Here is a 16,541-nt window from a genome sequence, read left to right as displayed (position 1 = left end):
TCATCTCCCTCTTAAACTCCTAGATTTCCCCCCAGGAATGGAACATGCTCCCAGTAGCTCCCCGATCAAGCCCACCCCCCCCCTACCCTCACGGTCTTGTGTTCCGACAGTCACCCGCCGATCTACTGAACTCCAGTGAGCAGCGACCCAACCTGCTCAACCTCTCCTCGTGCCCGGGATCGGCACATCCTTCCTTCAGTAATCGGCGCGCTCATTACGCTGGACGGTGAGGCGGAGGGAGGCCAGCAGCGCCGGTTCGATCCCTGTGCCGGCTGAGGTTGTCAAGGAAGGGGCCTGAGGTGTGGTGACCCTCGGATTAAATCGCCGGCGGTCAGCTCTCCCCCAGGGAAAGCGGCCTATGGTCATCTGGGATTGTGGCCACTCTCATTTTAAGTACAAGGTGACCCAACGTTCAATACTCTGGGTGCGGCCTCGCCAAGACCCTGTAAGATGTAGCAAGACCTCCCTACGTTTATACTCTGTCCCCCTTGGGACAAAGGCCAACGTTCCACTTTCCTTCCCAACTACTCGCCATACCTGCACGCTGATTCAAGAAACCAGGGTCCCTCCGTACTTGCTGTCCAATCTGCGTCACAGTTTTAAGTACTCTGCTGCCTTTTTATCCTTCTTGGGAAAGCGAACAATCATCTCGCGTTTTCCCCACAATAATCTCCATCTGCCCCCTTTTTTCTTTTTCGCCCACCCACTTCCATAAAATCCCTACAGTGCAGAAGGAGGCCATTCAGCCCATCGAGTCTGCACCCACCCTCTGCTTCCTGTTGGCTAACCAATCCTCTGAGCTATTACGTCACTCCCAGCGTGAGCTCGTATATTCTGAAGCGACCGTTGATGTGGCATCTTGTATCAACAGCCTTTGTAAAATCTAAATATATCACATCTACTGCTTTGCCTTTATCCACCCTGCTAGTTACATCCTCAAAAAAAAAATTGATATGCCGGAACGGTGATGACTTTTCTAATTGTTTTGCTGCTTTAATAATGGATTCTAGCATTTGCCCCATGACATGGCGAGGTTAACTGGCCTGTAGTTTCCTGCTGTCTGTCCCCACTTAGCGGATGTAGGCGTCACTGCCTAGGGTCCAGCAGTCGTCCATCGCTAATAACCATCCTGAACCCACTGCATTCCCTGAGGTGTAGGTACTCCCACGCTACTACTAGGGTGGGATTGCCAGGAATTCCATCCGACCACTGCGAAGGAACGGCCGATTGTATTTCCAAGTCGGGACGGTCAGTGGCTCGGAGGGGAACTTGCAGGCGGCGGTGTTCACCGTGCGTCCGCTGCCCCTAGTCCTTCCAGCTGGTGTTAGATTTGAGGCTTTCCGATCCGCTGGGACTGCTCCAGACTCTTACGGAATTTTGGAAGATCGCGGCATTTGAGTCCACTTACCTCCAGCGGTTTCCAAGACCCTAGGATTCGGGTCCAGGAGACTCGTCGGCCGTTAGTGCCATTAGTTTCCTAACGCCTTTTCTTCAGTGACATGAAAATCGCTCATTGTCACGAGTAGGCTTCAAATGAAGTCACTGTGAAAAGCCCCTAGTCGTCACATTCCGGCGCCTGTTCGGGGAGGCTGGCACGGGAATTGAACCGTGCTGCTGGCCTGCCTTGGTCTGCTTTAAAAGCCAGCGATTTAGCCCAGTGTGCTAAACCTGCCCCCCTCCATTTTGTGCATCTTGCGCTGTGAAGAAACATACAAAATACTTCCTCAAACTCTTTGCCACGTCCTTGTTTCAGTTAATTACCCCCCCGAGGCACAAGCACTTACTTTAGTTACAACCCGATTTCCATACTGGTAGAAGCTTTTCCTGTCTGTTACGTTTCTTGCTGGGTTTACCTTATACTCCCAATTTCATGCTCATACGCCCAGGGCTGGTTTAGCTCAGTGGGCTAGACAGCTGGCTTGGGATGTAGAACAAGGCCAGCAGCGCGGGGTTCAATTCCCGTACTGGCCTCCCCGAATCTGGCAACTAGGGGCTTTTCGCAGTAAGATCATACTTCTGCCTTGCGTCCTCTTCACAACTTACTTTCCTACCATCTTGGTGTCTTTGGCAAATTTAGCAACCCGTACCTTCAGTCCAAGTCATTCATCGAAATTGTAAAAAAGTTTTGAGACCTGCCTCCAATCCCTGTGGCACACCACGTCCTGCCAACCTGCAAATTACCCATTCATGCCAACTCTGTGTCCTGTTGGCTCGCCGACCTTCACTCCCTGCCAATATAGAACATAGAACAGTACAGCACAGAACAGGCCCTTCGGCCCTCAATGTTGTGCCGAGCCATGATCACCCCACTTAAACCCACGTAACCCGCAACCCAACAATCCCCCCATTAACCTTACACTACGGGCAATTTAGCATGGCCAATCCACCTAACCCGCACATCTTTGGACTGTGGGAGGAAACCGGAGCACCCGGAGGAAACCCACGCACACACGGGGAGGACGTGCAGACTCCACACAGACAGTGACCCAGCCTGGAATCGAACCTGGGACCCTGGAGCTGTGAAGCATTGATGCTAACCACCATTCTACCGTGAGGCCCCATATGTTCGCCAGATGACCATAGGCTGCTTTTCCCCTTTTTGAGGGGGGAGGGCTGACTGGGGATGATTTAATCTGAGGGTCACTGCACCTTGGGTGAGGGGCAAAGCGTTTGAGCCTTCTTGAATAACCTCAGCCGGTGCGGGAACTGAACCTGGGTTGTTGGCCTCGCTGTGCATCACAAACCAGCCAACTGAGTTAAACCGGCCAATATGTTACCCCCCCCTACGATGTGCGCTTTTATTTTCCGCAATAATCTTCAATCACGCACCTTACCCAATGCCTTGGATCTAAGTACAGTACATCCACCGGTTCCTCTTTATCCACAGCTAGACTCTTTGTCAAAGCTTTGATCCAGACTCCCTTCTCCACAGATGCTCAGACCTGCTGAGGTAGTAGCTTCTCCTTTTAAGTCCGCCCAGACCCTGGGAGAGCCGTCCGAGCTGACAATTTGTTCAGTACCCCTTCCCTGGCGATGGTCAATTTCCTCAGATCTTCCTTCCCCTCCTTTCGTTTCCTGATTTACAGCTATTTTTGGAATGTTACTTGCATCCTCCTACAGTGAAGACTGAATACCTCTTCCAATTCGCCCAACATCGTCAATCCCTCAGGCGGACTTACTACAGAACCAATGCTCGTTTTGTTAACTTCTTCTTTAAATATCTATAGATGGAAACTTACTATCCATCTTCACATTACTAGCCAGCTTTTCCCTTCTTATCATAGAATTTACAGTGCAGAAGGAGGCCATTCGGCCCATCGAGTCTGCACCGGCTCTTGGAAAGAGCACCCTACCCACAGTCAACACCTCCACCCTATCCCCATAACCCAGTAACCCCACCCAACACTAAGGGCAATTTTGGACGCTAAGGGCAATTTATCACGGCCAATCCACCCTAACCTGCACATCTTTGGACTGTGGGTGGAAACAGGAGCACCCGGAGGAAACCCACGCACACACTGGGAGGATGTGCAGACTCCGCACAGACAGTGAGCCAAGCCGGAATCGAACCTGGGACCCTGGAGCTGTGAAGCAATTGTGCTCACCACAATGCTACTGTGCTGCCCATGCCTTATAAATCATGTTTAATGTTATATTTTATACTCTTTCCAATCCTCTGACCTGCCACTCGTCTTTACTCAAGTGTTAGCTTGTTCTCTTTAAGTTTAATACCGTCTTTAACTGACGAGCCCCCAATTTGTTGTGGGCCAGGGTTTAGAGGACCCCAAAGTGTACCATGGAGTTCACCTGACCCACAGCGTTTACTAGATTGTGGTATGGGGAGCACACGGGCCACTCTACAGGTGTGGTACAGCAGAAATGGAAAAGTATTTTTTAAAGCAAAACAATGTTTATTCTATGAACTCAAGTTAACCTTTTTAAAACATATAGTGAACATCTTAGCAACCATTAATTCAAATACACCCCCCCAAAGAATACAACACTAAGTAATCTGTATTGTGTCCATTTAACATCCAAAAGACTTAACAAACCTTTAAACAGAAACACATCAGGGTTTACATTCAATCCTGAAAACATTTAAATTTCTGAATTCACCAAATGATTAAAAGATAGTCCTTCATGGCAGAGAGCTCAACAATACAGCTGCTTGGTCTGGCTTCAGCTCCAACACTGAAAATGAAACTAAAACACATCCTGCAGCAAACTGCCTAAAACAAAACTAAAAAGCTGACAGCCCAGCTCCACCCACATTCTGACATCACTGATAAAAACCCATTTCTTAAAGGTACATTACTTAAACACCAATTTCTTAAAGGTACTCTCACATGACGGACGAGATCTCGGAGGGTTGTAGGAGGTTACAGAGATAGGGAGGGGATGTAGGGGCTGGAGGAAGTTACAGTGATAGGTAGGGGCTGGAGGAGGTTACAGAGCTAGGGAGGGGCTGGAGGAGGTTACAGAGATGGGGGGGTGTAGGGACTGGGGGAGGTTACAGAGATAGGGAGGGGGTGTAGGGGCTGGAGGAGGTTACAGAGATAAGGGGAGGGGGTGTAGGAGCTGGAGGAGGTGACAGAGAGGGAGGGGATGTAGGAGCTCAAGGAGGTTACAGAGATAGGGGGTGGAGGAGGTTACAGAGGTAAGGGGAGGGGGTGTAGGGGCTGGAAGAGGTTACAGAGATAGGGAGGGGGTGTAGGGGCTGGAGGAGGTTACAGAGATAGGGAGGGGGTGTAGGGGCTGGAGGAGGTTACAGAGATAGGGAGGGAGTGTAGGGGCTGGAGGAGGTTACAGAGATAGGGAGGGGGCTGGAGGAAGTTGCAAAGATAGGGAGGGGGTGTAGGGGCTGGAGGAGGTTACAGAGATAGGGAGGGGCTGGAGGAGGTTACAGAGATAGGGAGGGGATGTAGGGACTGGGGAGGTTACAGAGATAGGGAGGGGGTGTAGGGGCTGGAGGAGGTTACAGAGATAAGGGGAGGGGGTGTAGGAGCTGGAGGAGGTTACAGAGATAGGGTGGGGGTGTAGGAGCTGGAGGAGGTTACAGAGAGGGAGGGGATGTAGGGGCTGGAGGAGGTTACAGAGATAGGTACGGGCTGCAGGTTACAGAGATAAGGGGAGGGGATGTAGGGGCTGGAGGAGGTTACAGAGATAGGGAGGGGTGTAGGGGCTGGAGGAGGTTGCAGAGATAGGGAGGGGGGTGTAGGGGCTGGGGGAGGTTACAGAGATAGGGAGGGGATGTAGGGGCTGGAGGAGGTTACAGAGATAGGGAGGGGGTTGTAGGGTGCTGGAGGAGGTTACAGAGATAGGGAGGGGGTGTAGGGGCTGGAGGAGGTTACAGAGATAGGGAAGGGGTGGAGGGGCTGGAGGAGGTTACAGAGATAGGGAGGGGGTGTAGGGGCTGGAGGAGGTTACAGAGATAGGGAGGGGGTGTAGGGGCTGGAGGAGGTTACAGAGATAGGGAGGGGGTGTAGGGGCTGGAGGAGGTTACAGAGATAGGGAAGGGGTGGAGGGGCTGGAGGAGGTTACAGAGATAGGGAGGGGGTGTAGGGGCTGGAGGAGGTTACAGAGATAGGGAGGGGGTGTAGGGGCTGGAGGAGGTTACAGAGATAGGGAGGGGGTGTAGGGGCTGGAGGAGGTTACAGAGATAGGGAGGGGGTGTAGGGTCCTGGACCGGCCCCTGGTTCAGAAGTATTCTCTTTGCCAAAGAAAGGACCTTGGGCAGGTGAAGGAACCGGTGTCCAAACTGAATAATGAGGTCATTTAGGGCGGGTTTAAACGAGATCGCACGGGCTAATCTGCTGTAAACGGATTGGAGTGGATTGCCAGCACTGTGCTCTGTTGCGGGAGTACATTGTACTGAGAGGGATGTTGTGTCCCCGACCAAGGTGATCGCTGGGTCACGCTGACATCGGAACAATCCATTGGCACAGTTCCAGCTTTTGGAAGGTGGTGCGGAGACAGAGTCACTGCGGGTGAGTGTTCAGTCGGTGAGTCCATGTACCCCCCCAGTCCTCAATAACTAGATCTCGGAGAGGACGGGCGGAGGGTTTATCAATTACCCTGGGAAATCTGTGCTGCTTTCTATGGTTGTCCTTTATTATAAGTGACACTTCGGGATAGGATAAGGATACAGCACGGGGTTAGATACAGAGTAAAGCTCCCTCTACACTGTCCCCATCAAACACTCCCAGGACAGGTACAGCACGGGGTTAGATACAGAGTAAAGCTCCCTCTACACTGTCCCCATCAAACACTCCCAGGACAGGTACAGCATGGGGTTAGATACAGAGTAAAGCTCCCTCTACACTGTCCCCATCAAACACTCCCAGGACAGGTACAGCACGGGGTTAGATACAGAGTAAAGCTCCCTCTACACTGTCCCCATCAAACACTCCCAGGACAAGTACAGCACGGGGTTAGATACAGAGTAAAGCTCCCTCTACACTGTCCCCATCAAACACTCCTAGGACAGGTACAGCACGGGGTTAGATACAGAGTAAAGCTCCCTCGACACTGTCCCCATCAAACACTCCCAGGACAGGTACAGCACGGGGTTAGATACAGAGTAAAGCTCCCTCGACACTGTCCCCATCAAACACTCCCAGGACAGGTACAGCACGGGGTTAGATACAGAGTAAAGCTCCCTCTACACTGTCCCCATCAAACACTCCCAGGACAGGTACAGCACGGGGTTAGATACAGAGTAAAGCTCCCTCTACACTGTCCCCATCAAACACTCCCAGGACAGGTACAGCACGGGGTTAGATACAGAGTAAAGCTCCCTCTACACTGTCCCCATCAAACACTCCCAGGACAGGTACAGCACGGGGTTAGATACAGAGTAAAGCTCCCTCTACACTGTCCCCATCAAACACTCCCAGGACAGGTACTGCACGGGGTTAGATACAGAGTAAAGTTCCCTCTACACTGTCCCCATCAAACACTCCCAGGACAGGTACAGCACGGGGTTAGATACAGAGTAAAGCTCCCTCTACACTGTCCCCATCAAACACTCCCAGGACAGGTACAGCACGGGGTTAGATACAGAGTAAAGCTCCCTCTACACTGTCCCCATCAAACACTCCCAGGACAGGTACAGCATGGGGTTAGATACAGAGTAAAGCACCCTCTACACTGTCCCCATCAAACACTCCCAGGACAAGTACAGCACGGGGTTAGATACAGAGTAAAGCTCCCTCTACACTGTCCCCATCAAACACTCCCAGGACAGGTACAGCACGGGGTTAGATACAGAGTAAAGTTCCCTCTACACTGTCCCCATCGAACACTCCCAGGACAGGTACAGCACGGGGTTAGATACAGAGTAAAGCTCCCTCTACACTGTCCCCATCGAACACTCCCAGGACAGGTACAGCACGGGGTTAGATACAGAGTAAAGCTCCCTCTACACTGTCCCCATCGAACACTCCCAGGACAGGTACAGCGCGGGGTTAGATACAGAGTAAAGCTCCCTCTGCACTGTCCCCATCAAACATTCCCAGGACAGGTACAGCACGGGGTTAGATACAGAGTAAAGCTCCCACTACACTGTCCCCATCAAACACTCCCAGGACAGGTACAGCACGGGGTTAGATACAGAGTAAAGCTCCCTCTACACTGTCCCCATCAAACACTCCCAGGACAGGTACAGCACGGGGTTAGATACAGAGTAAAGCTCCCTCTACACTGTCCCCATCAAACACTCCCAGGACAGGTACAGCATGGGGTTAGATACAGAGTAAAGCACCCTCTACACTGTCCCCATCAAACACTCCCAGGACAAGTACAGCACGGGGTTAGATACAGAGTAAAGCTCCCTCTACACTGTCCCCATCAAACACTCCCAGGACAGGTACAGCACGGGGTTAGATACAGAGTAAAGTTCCCTCTACACTGTCCCCATCAAACACTCCCAGGACAGGTACAGCACGGGGTTAGATACAGAGTAAAGCTCCCTCTACACTGTCCCCATCGAACACTCCCAGGACAGGTACAGCACGGGGTTAGATACAGAGTAAAGCTCCCTCTACACTGTGCCCATCAAACACTCCCAGGACAGGTACAGCACGGGGTTAGATACAGAGTAAAGCTCCCTCTACACTGTCCCCATCGAACACTCCCAGGACAGGTACAGCGCGGGGTTAGATACAGAGTAAAGCTCCCTCTGCACTGTCCCCATCAAACATTCCCGGGACAGGTACAGCACGGGGTTAGATACAGAGTAAAGCTCCCTCTGCACTGTCCCCATCAAACACTCCCAGGACAGGTACAGCACGGGGTTAGATACAGAGTAAAGCTCCCTCTACACTGTCCCCATCAAACACTCCCAGGACAGGGATAGCACGGGGTTAGATACAGAGTAAAGCTCCCTCTACACTGTCCCCATCAAACACTCCCAGGACAGGTACAGCACGGGGTTAGATACAGAGTAAAGCTCCCTCTACACTGTGCCCATCAAACACTCCCAGGACAGGTACAGCACGGGGTTAGATACAGAGTAAAGCTCCCTTTACACTGTCCCCATCAAACACTCCCAGGACAGGTACAGCACGGGGTTAGATACAGAGTAAAGCTCCCTCTACACTGTCCCCATCAAACACTCCCAGGACAGATACAGCACGGGGTTAGATACAGAGTAAAGCTCCCTCTACACTGTCCCCATCAAACACTCCCAGGACAGGTACAGCACAGGGTTAGATACAGAGTAAAGCTCCCTCTACACTGTCCCCATCAAACACTCCCAGGACAGGTACAGCACGGGGTTAGATACAGAGTAAAGCTCCATCTACACTGTCCCCATCAAACACTCCCAGGACAGGTACAGCACGGGGTTAGATACAGAGTAAAGCTCCCTCTACACTGTCCCCATCAAACATTTCCTGGTATTTAGGATGTTTTTTGTTGTAACTTTCTCCTGATTAGGTTTTGAAATTTTGGGTTGAACGGGTTCTGAACTCCGCTCTGAGAGACACGGCTTCGCCCACAACCCGTTCTCCCGAGCCTTCGATATCCGCTGGGGAGTTGGCAGCCCTCGAGTCCTGCGGGTAGGAATCCTCTCTCGGGGTACCTGCTCCTGACGTTAGTCCCGACCTTCGGGCATTTCCCACTGAGCGCTGACGATGATTTTCCTTCGTCTCCGTAGGCCCCCGTGCGAGCCCGTTCTCTCCGCCTGCCCTGCGACCCGGCCTGGGTGTGAGAGGCCGCCCTCCCGGGGAGACCCTGGGCCCCGCGGCCACGCCCGATGAACGCTCTGGTGAAACGGGCCTTCGGCGATTCCACAGGGCAGCTGCTGTGCTGCCTGACCCCCGAGGCGGACGGCAAAGGTACCGGCTTCGGCAATGCCGGGATATTTAGCCGGGACGATTACCAGAGGCACCTGCAGGCGCTGGAGGAAGACAGGTAGGTATAGCGGGCAGCTCCTTCCTCTGACTGGCGGTGGGCTATTCGACTAGATGAGGCGTCGCCGCCTGATCCCACTCTCCCTCCAGGCGGGTGTCGGAACGCGAGGAAGGAGTGGGGAATTATGGATAAACAGCTCCGAAACGCTTCAATGTCTAAATTAATTATTGAATCAAAAAGGGGAGCACAGATTTGAAGGACAAGGGAGGCAGAAAGGGAAACCCTTGTCACACAGAGAGTGGAGAGGGTCGGGAAAGCAGGAATTAATAGTCAGGGTCTGAATGTTGGGGGGGGGGGGTGTGGGACACTGAGGGGGGGCAGGTTAGGGTCTGGGGCAGGTTAGGGTGTGGGACACGGGGCAGGTTAGGGTGTGGGACACTGGGGGGGGGCAGGTAAGGGTGTGGGACACTGGGGGGGGCAGGTTAGGGTGTGGGACACGGGGGGGGCAGGTTAGGATGTGGGACACTGGGGGGGCAGGTTAGGGTCTGGGACACGGGGCAGGTTAGGGTGTGGGACACTGAGGGGGGCAGGTTAGGGTCTGGGGCAGGTAAGGGTGTGGGACACGGGGGGGGTGAAGGTTAGGGTGTGGGGCACTGGGGGGGGCAGGTTAGGGTGTGGGACACGGGGGGGTGAAGGTTAGGGTGTGGGATACTGGGGGGGGCAGGTTAGGGTGTGGGACACGGGGGGGGGGTGGGGGGGGCAGGTTAGAACATAAGAACTAGAAGCAGGAGTCGGCCATCTGGCCCCTCGAGCCTGCTCCGCCATTCAATGAGGTCATGGCTGATCTTTTGTGGACTCAGCTCCACTTTCCGGCCCAAACACCATAACCCTTGATCCCTTTATTCTTCAAAAAACTATCTTTACCTTAAAAACATGTAATGAAGGAGCCTCAACTGCTTCACTGGGCAAGGAATTCCATAGATTCACAACCCTTTGGGTGAAGAAGTTCCTCCTAAACTCAGTCCTAAATCTACTTCCCCTTATTTTGAGGCTATGTCCCCTAGTTCTGCTTTCACCCGCCAGTGGAAACAACCTGCCCGCATCTATCCTGTCTATTCCCTTCATAATTTTATATGTTTCTATAAGATCCCCCCTCATCCTTCTAAATTCCAACGAGTACAGTCCCAGTCTACTCAACCTCTCCTCATAATCCAACCCCTTCAGCTCTGGGATTAACCTAGTGAATCTCCTCTGCACACCCTCCAGTGCCAGTACGTCCTTTCTCAGGTAAGGAGACCAAAACTGAACACAATACTCCAGGTGTGGCCTCACTAACACCTTATACAATTGCAGCATAGCCTCCCTAGTCTTAAACTCCATCCCTCTAGCAATGAAGGACAAAATTCCATTTGCCTTCTTAATCACCTGTTGCACCTATAAACCAACCTTCTGCGACTCATGCACTAGCACACCCAGGTCTCTCTGCACAGCGGCATGCTTTAATATTTTATCGTTTAAATAATAATCCCTTTTGCTGTTATTCCAACCAAGGTTAGGGTGTGGGACACTGAGGGGTGGGGGGGGGGGGGGGGGAACAGGTTAGGGTGTTGCAGGGAGTCTGGGCTCCCTCCCACTCTCCGGGGTTGGGGGGGGGTTGGCTGGGCTCTCCCAGGGGAGGGGGCGGGGGGGGGGGGGGGGGGGGGGTGTCTGTACTGTCCTGAGCGGGGGGGGGGTCTGGACTCTCTCAGGGATGGGGCGGGGGGGTGTCTGTACTGTCCTGAGCGGGGGGGTGGGGGGGGGGGGGGGCTGGAGTGAGTCTGGACTCTCTCAGGAGCTCCTGGGGAGGGGGCAGGGGGGGGTCTGGACTCTCTCGGGGATGGGGCGGGGGGGGGTCTGGACTCTCTCGGGGATGGGGCGGGGGGGGGTCTGGACTCTCTCGGGGATGGGGCGGGGGGGGGTCTGGACTCTCTCGGGGATGGGGCGGGGGGGGTCTGGACTCTCTCGGGGATGGGGCGGGGGGGGGTCTGGACTCTCTCGGGGATGGGGCGGGGGGGGGTCTGGACTCTCTCGGGGATGGGGCGGGGGGGGTCTGGACTCTCGGGGGGCCCCCTGGGGGTGGGGGGGGTCTGGACTCTCTCGGGGACAGGGCGGGGGGGGGGGGTCTGGACTCTCTCGGGGGGCCCCCTGGGGGGGTATGCACTGTCCTGGGACCCCCCCCCCCGTGGCCCATCGCGGAGCTGGAGCCTGTGAATGGGATTATTACAAGTTGAATTTTGTGTGTGCAGGAAGAAGAGGGACGAGGAATTTGCTCGGAGGAAAGCGGACAGAGCAGCCATGAGGACCTGCTTGAGGGCCAAGTACCAGCTCGGACAGGTAGGATCTGCCTTGAGCTGCCAAACCAGCCAGCGTGCCACTCGATCCCGCCACGCCAACCCCCCGGGCACACACTCACACATTCTGATGGTGCCAGTGGAGAGCAGTGATTAAAACCCACTCCCCAAATCCCTCACAGTCAATGGAGAAGATTGTTGTAATATTGGAAAGGAGACAGACCTTTTCCACACAGTCACATCCCTCTGATAAAGACCTTTTACTTATTTTGGTCCAGGGGTAAATATTAACCCCAGGATCCAGGATACCCACCTCTTCTGGTAGTGACTGTGGACCCGTGTCCCCCATGGTGGATACAGAGAGAGAGAGAGAGCCTGGGGTTAATCTCTCCTCCCACAGTGCGGCACTCCCTCAGTACTGCCCCTCCGACAGTGCGGCGCTCCCTCAGTACTGACCCTCTGACAGTGCGGCACTCCCTCAGTACTGACCCTCTGACAGTGCAGCGCTCCCTCAGTACTGACCCTCTGACAGTGCGGCACTCCCTCAGTACTGACCCTCTGACAGTGCGGCACTCCCTCAGTACTGACCCTCCCACAGTGCAGCACTCCCTCAGTACTGACCCTCTGACAGTGCGGCACTCCCTCAGTACTGACCCTCTGACAGTGCGGCACTCCCTCAGTACTGACCCTCTGACAGTGCAGCACTCCCTCAGTACTGCCCCTCTGACAGTGCGGCACTCCCTCAGTACTGACCCTCTGACAGTGCGGCGCTCCCTCAGTACTGACCCTCCCACAGTGCGGCACTCCCTCAGTACTGACCCTCTGACAGTGCGGCACTCCCTCATCACTGACCCTCTGACAGTGCAGCACTCCCTCAGTACTGACCCTCTGACAGTGCGGCACTCCCTCAGCACTGACCCTCCCACAGTGCAGCACTCCCTCAGTACTGACCCTCTGACAGTGCGACACTCCCTCAGTACTGCCCCTCTGACAGTGCAGCACTCCCTCAGTACTGACCTACAGTGCGGCACTCCCTCAGTACTGACCCTCTGACAGTGCAGCACTCCCCCAGTACTGACCCTCTAACAGTGCGGCGCTCCCTCAGTACTGACCCTCTGACAGTGCGGCACTCCCTCAGTACTGACCCTCTGACAGTGCGGTGTTCCCTCAGTACTGACCCTCTGACAGTGCGGCGCTCCCTCAGTACTGACCCTCTGACAGTGCAGCACTCCCTCAGTACTGACCCTCTGACAGTGCGGTGCTCCCTCAGTACTGACCCTCTGACAGTGCGGCACTCCCTCAGTACTGACCCTCTGACAGTGCGGCGCTCCCTCAGTACTGACCCTCTGACAGTACGGCGCTCCCTCAGTACTGACCCTCTGACAGTGCAGCACTCCCTCAGTACTGACCCTCTGACAGTGCGGTGCTCCCTCAGTACTGACCCTCTGACAGTGCGGCACTCCCTCAGTACTGACCCTCTGACAGTGCGGTGCTCCCTCAGTACTGACCCTCTGACAGTGCGGCACTCCCTCAGTACTGACCCTCTGACAGTGCGGCGCTCCCTCAGTACTGACCCTCTGACAGTACGGCGCTCCCTCAGTACTGACCCTCTGACAGTGCGGCGCTCCCTCAGTACTGACCCTCTGACAGTGCGGCGCTCCCTCAGTACTGACCCTCTGACAGTGCGGCGCTCCCTCAGTACTGACCCTCCGACAGTACGGCGCTCCCTCAGTACTGACCCTCTGACAGTGCGGCATTCCCTCGGTACTGACCCTCTGACAGTGCGGCACTCCCTCAGTACTGACCCTCTGACAGTGCGGCGCTCCCTCAGTACTGACCCTCCGACAGTACGGCGCTCCCTCAGTACTGACCCTCTGACAGTGCGGTGCTCCCTCAGTACTGACCCTCTGACAGTGCGGCGCTCCCTCAGCACTGACCCTCCGACAGTGCGGCACTCCCTCAGTACTGACCCTCTGACAGTGCGGCACTCCCTCAGTACTGACCCTCTGACAGTGCGGCACTCCCTCAGCACTGACCAACGATCTCAGATAGAGAGGGGGAGCCGAGTCCCTGGAGGCCACATTCGGGGTTTTGGAGCTGGGTGCCTGGAGTGGGTGTCTCACCCTTTGCCTGGCAGATTGCTGGTAGGCGGGTTCTGTTGGGGTGAAGCCCCGCTCCTCCGTCCTGAGCCTTAGCGTGGCAGGGGAGAACTGCTGGAGTTTTTCTGTCTTGAGAAAATTAAATACACGTTGAGATGTTTTACGATTGGGAGATTTTAGACAAGATGACGGCCATTGGTGAGGAATGGTCAAAAGCTGTGGGGGGGGGGGGGCTGGTTTTTTTGCGGGACGTTTATTAAATTTTTAGATTTAGGTATGTTCAATGAAAATATATTTTAAAAATCTCTCTCTCTCTAACTTTGTCCAGAACGAGAAGGATAACCAGCAGCTGAGAGCAGTCGGTGGGGCCGCTGGAGTTCCGGTGGGGTTGGCGGCCATCGTCAATGTGGGGAGAAGACCAGAAGGGGCCTCCTGGTTTCTCCCAGAGTTCCCCAGCCTACCCGACGCTAACCTGGCCCAGCTGCCCAACACGGCTCAGTCCGCCATCAACCAACTGCGCCAGACCACGGAGAGGCAGTGCATGTTGATGTGACCCTCACCCCACCCTCCATTCCGTCTGTCTTGGCTGGGGCGGATCTAGGGGCGGGCTGGGGGCAGGAGAGGGGAATGTGGGGGGGGGGGTCTTTGGGGAGGGGCCTGGGCAGTTTATTGTATATCTCCCGCTGTCGTTTTGGCCTATTCGCTTTTAAATTATTTTTCTTTCCCAGTGAAGGGGCAATTTAGCGCGGCCAATCCACCTACCCTGCACATCTTTGGGTTGTGGGGGCGAAACCCACGCAGACACGGGGAGAATGTGCAAACTCCACGCGGACAGTGACCCAGAGCCGGGATCGAACCTGGGACCTCAGCGCCACAGTCCCAGTGCTAACCACTGCGCCACATGCAGACAATTCCATTGGTCACTATTCCGGTCCTGTTCCCAATTCTTTTATAGCCTGGACCCTTTCTCTAACCCCGTGCTGTACCTGTCCAGGGAGTGTTTGATGGGAACAGTGTAGAGGGAGCTTTACTCTGTATCTAACCCCGTGCTGTCCCTGTCCTGGGAGTGTTTGATGGGGACAGTGTAGAGGGAGCTTTACTCTGTATCTAACCCCGTGCTGTACCTGTCCTGGGAGTGTTTGATGGGGACAGTGTAGAGGGAGCTTTACTCTGTATCTAACCCCGTGCTGTACCTGTCCTGGGAGTGTTTGATGGGGACAGTGTAGAGGGAGCTTTACTCTGTATCTAACCCCGTGCTGTACCTGCCCTGGGAGTGTTTGATGGGGACAGTGTAGAGGGAGCTTTACTCTGTATCTAACCCCGTGCTGTACCTGTCCAGGGAGTGTTTGATGGGAACAGTGTGGAGGGAGCTTTACTCTGTATCTAACCCCGTGCTGTACCTGTCCTGGGACTGTTTGATGGGGACAGTGTAGAGGGAGCTTTACTCTGTATCTAACCCCGTGCTGTACCTGTCCTGGGAGTGTTTGATGGGGACAGTGTAGAGGGAGCTTTACTCTGTATCTAACCCCGTGCTGTACCTGTCCAGGGAGTGTTTGATGGGGACAGTGTGGAGGGAGCTTTACTCTGTATCTAACCCCGTGCTGTACCTGTCCTGGGAGTGTTTGATGGGGACAGTGTAGAGGGAGCTTTACTCTGTATCTAACCCCGTGCTGTACCTGTCCTGGGAGTGTTTGATGGGGACAGTGTAGAGGGAGCTTTACTCTGTATCTAACCCCGTGCTGTACCTGTCCTGGGAGTGTTTGATGGGGACAGTGTAGAGGGAGCTTTACTCTGTATCTAACCCCGTGCTGTACATGACTTGATCACCATTCCTCCCCGACTCTCTGCATTGTTGCTAATTGTGTTGTGATATTGATCGCTGACTATTCTGCCTGTGGCTTCCTGCCTTTGACAGGCAGTTAACCATCACAAGGCTACACTCTGTCACTCTAACCCAAGGGCAGTGAGGGTGAGGTAGCACCATGACTGTGTCTATCCTGGGACAGGCTGTAAGGACACAAACCCAGTGTCAAACTGGCAACGGTTATTGATCAGGTTTCTGCTCCTGGATTTTCCTCCTCTCCGTCCTCTCCTCTGTAGATCATGTGTAATCTCTGTGTTGTACTTTTGTAGATGTTACATATGGCCCCCTGAGGCTGAGGCTCACCTGTCACCACCTTTATAGCAACTGGTAATAAAAAAAACAGCGTGGACCTCAACAAGCGTCTCTGTGTTTGGATTTTTCCGATTATCCCGGCGGGAATTCTTCAGTGTTGGACTGCTGCCCGCTGAGAGGGTCGGCCCAGACCAAGAGGGGTGGGTTACAGATCCAGAGGGGGGGGGGACGTATGGACGTACGCAGGAGCAGACGTCGGCCATTCGGCCCCTCAAGCCTTCGCCACCATTCAACAGTCAGCCCCGGGCTATCTCCCCTCCCCTCGGGCAACCCGCCCATTCCAGGTATCGATCTGGGAAAGCGCTTCTGAACCATCCCCAATGGATCTGCCTCCTCCCTGAAAATAGGCCACTGTCGGCGCGGAGTCTGCACGTTCTCCCCGTGTGTCTGCGTGGGTTTCCTCCGGGGGCTCCGGTTTCCTCCCACAGTCCAAAGATGTGCAGGGTAGGTGGATTGGCCATGATAACAGGACATGACCAATCAGCAGGCAGGGCACTCAGGGGTGGTATCTCACGAGAAAAGGCACGAGGCACTCACACTTTCCACTGATCAACATCTGCAGAGTGAGTCAGGGTGTATGTA

The 16,541-nt window shown here is 54.5% G+C and overlaps 1 protein-coding gene across 2 annotated transcripts; it reads left to right on the top strand.

Annotated features, from left to right (window-relative positions):
• Positions 1–5,823: 5,823 nt before the first annotated feature.
• LOC119958647 (complexin-3-like) lies at positions 5,824–14,407 on the top strand. Of its 2 annotated transcripts, none has more exons than XM_038787184.1 (4): positions 5,824–5,987; positions 9,158–9,414; positions 11,640–11,727; positions 14,112–14,407. In XM_038787184.1, the coding sequence occupies exons 2-4, from the start codon at positions 9,257–9,259 to the stop codon at positions 14,334–14,336; spliced, it is 471 nt and encodes a 156-aa protein (XP_038643112.1). In that variant the 5' UTR covers positions 5,824–5,987; positions 9,158–9,256; the 3' UTR covers positions 14,337–14,407. The 2 variants fall into 2 exon arrangements, with proteins under 2 accessions (XP_038643112.1, XP_038643113.1); XM_038787185.1 differs by having other exon boundaries at positions 5,824–6,002.
• The last annotated feature ends 2,134 nt before the right edge of the window (positions 14,408–16,541 follow it).

The sequence above is a fragment of the Scyliorhinus canicula genome, chromosome 30 (assembly GCF_902713615.1).
Source record: "Scyliorhinus canicula chromosome 30, sScyCan1.1, whole genome shotgun sequence".
Lineage (NCBI taxonomy): Eukaryota > Metazoa > Chordata > Chondrichthyes > Carcharhiniformes > Scyliorhinidae > Scyliorhinus > Scyliorhinus canicula.
This window is presented reverse-complemented; position numbering and strand designations above follow the sequence as displayed.

What these genes read in the sequence shown, in the direction of transcription:
- LOC119958647 (XM_038787184.1), top strand. Translation starts at nt 9,257, where the DNA reads ATGAACGCTCTGGTGAAACGGGCCTTCGGCGATTCCACAGGGCAGCTG. An exon ending in CAGGCGCTGGAGGAAGACAG is followed by an intron (nt 9,415 to 11,639) that starts GTAGGTATAGCG and finishes TTGTGTGTGCAG; the next exon opens with GAAGAAGAGGGACGAGGAAT. An exon ending in CCAAGTACCAGCTCGGACAG is followed by an intron (nt 11,728 to 14,111) that starts GTAGGATCTGCC and finishes AACTTTGTCCAG; the next exon opens with AACGAGAAGGATAACCAGCA.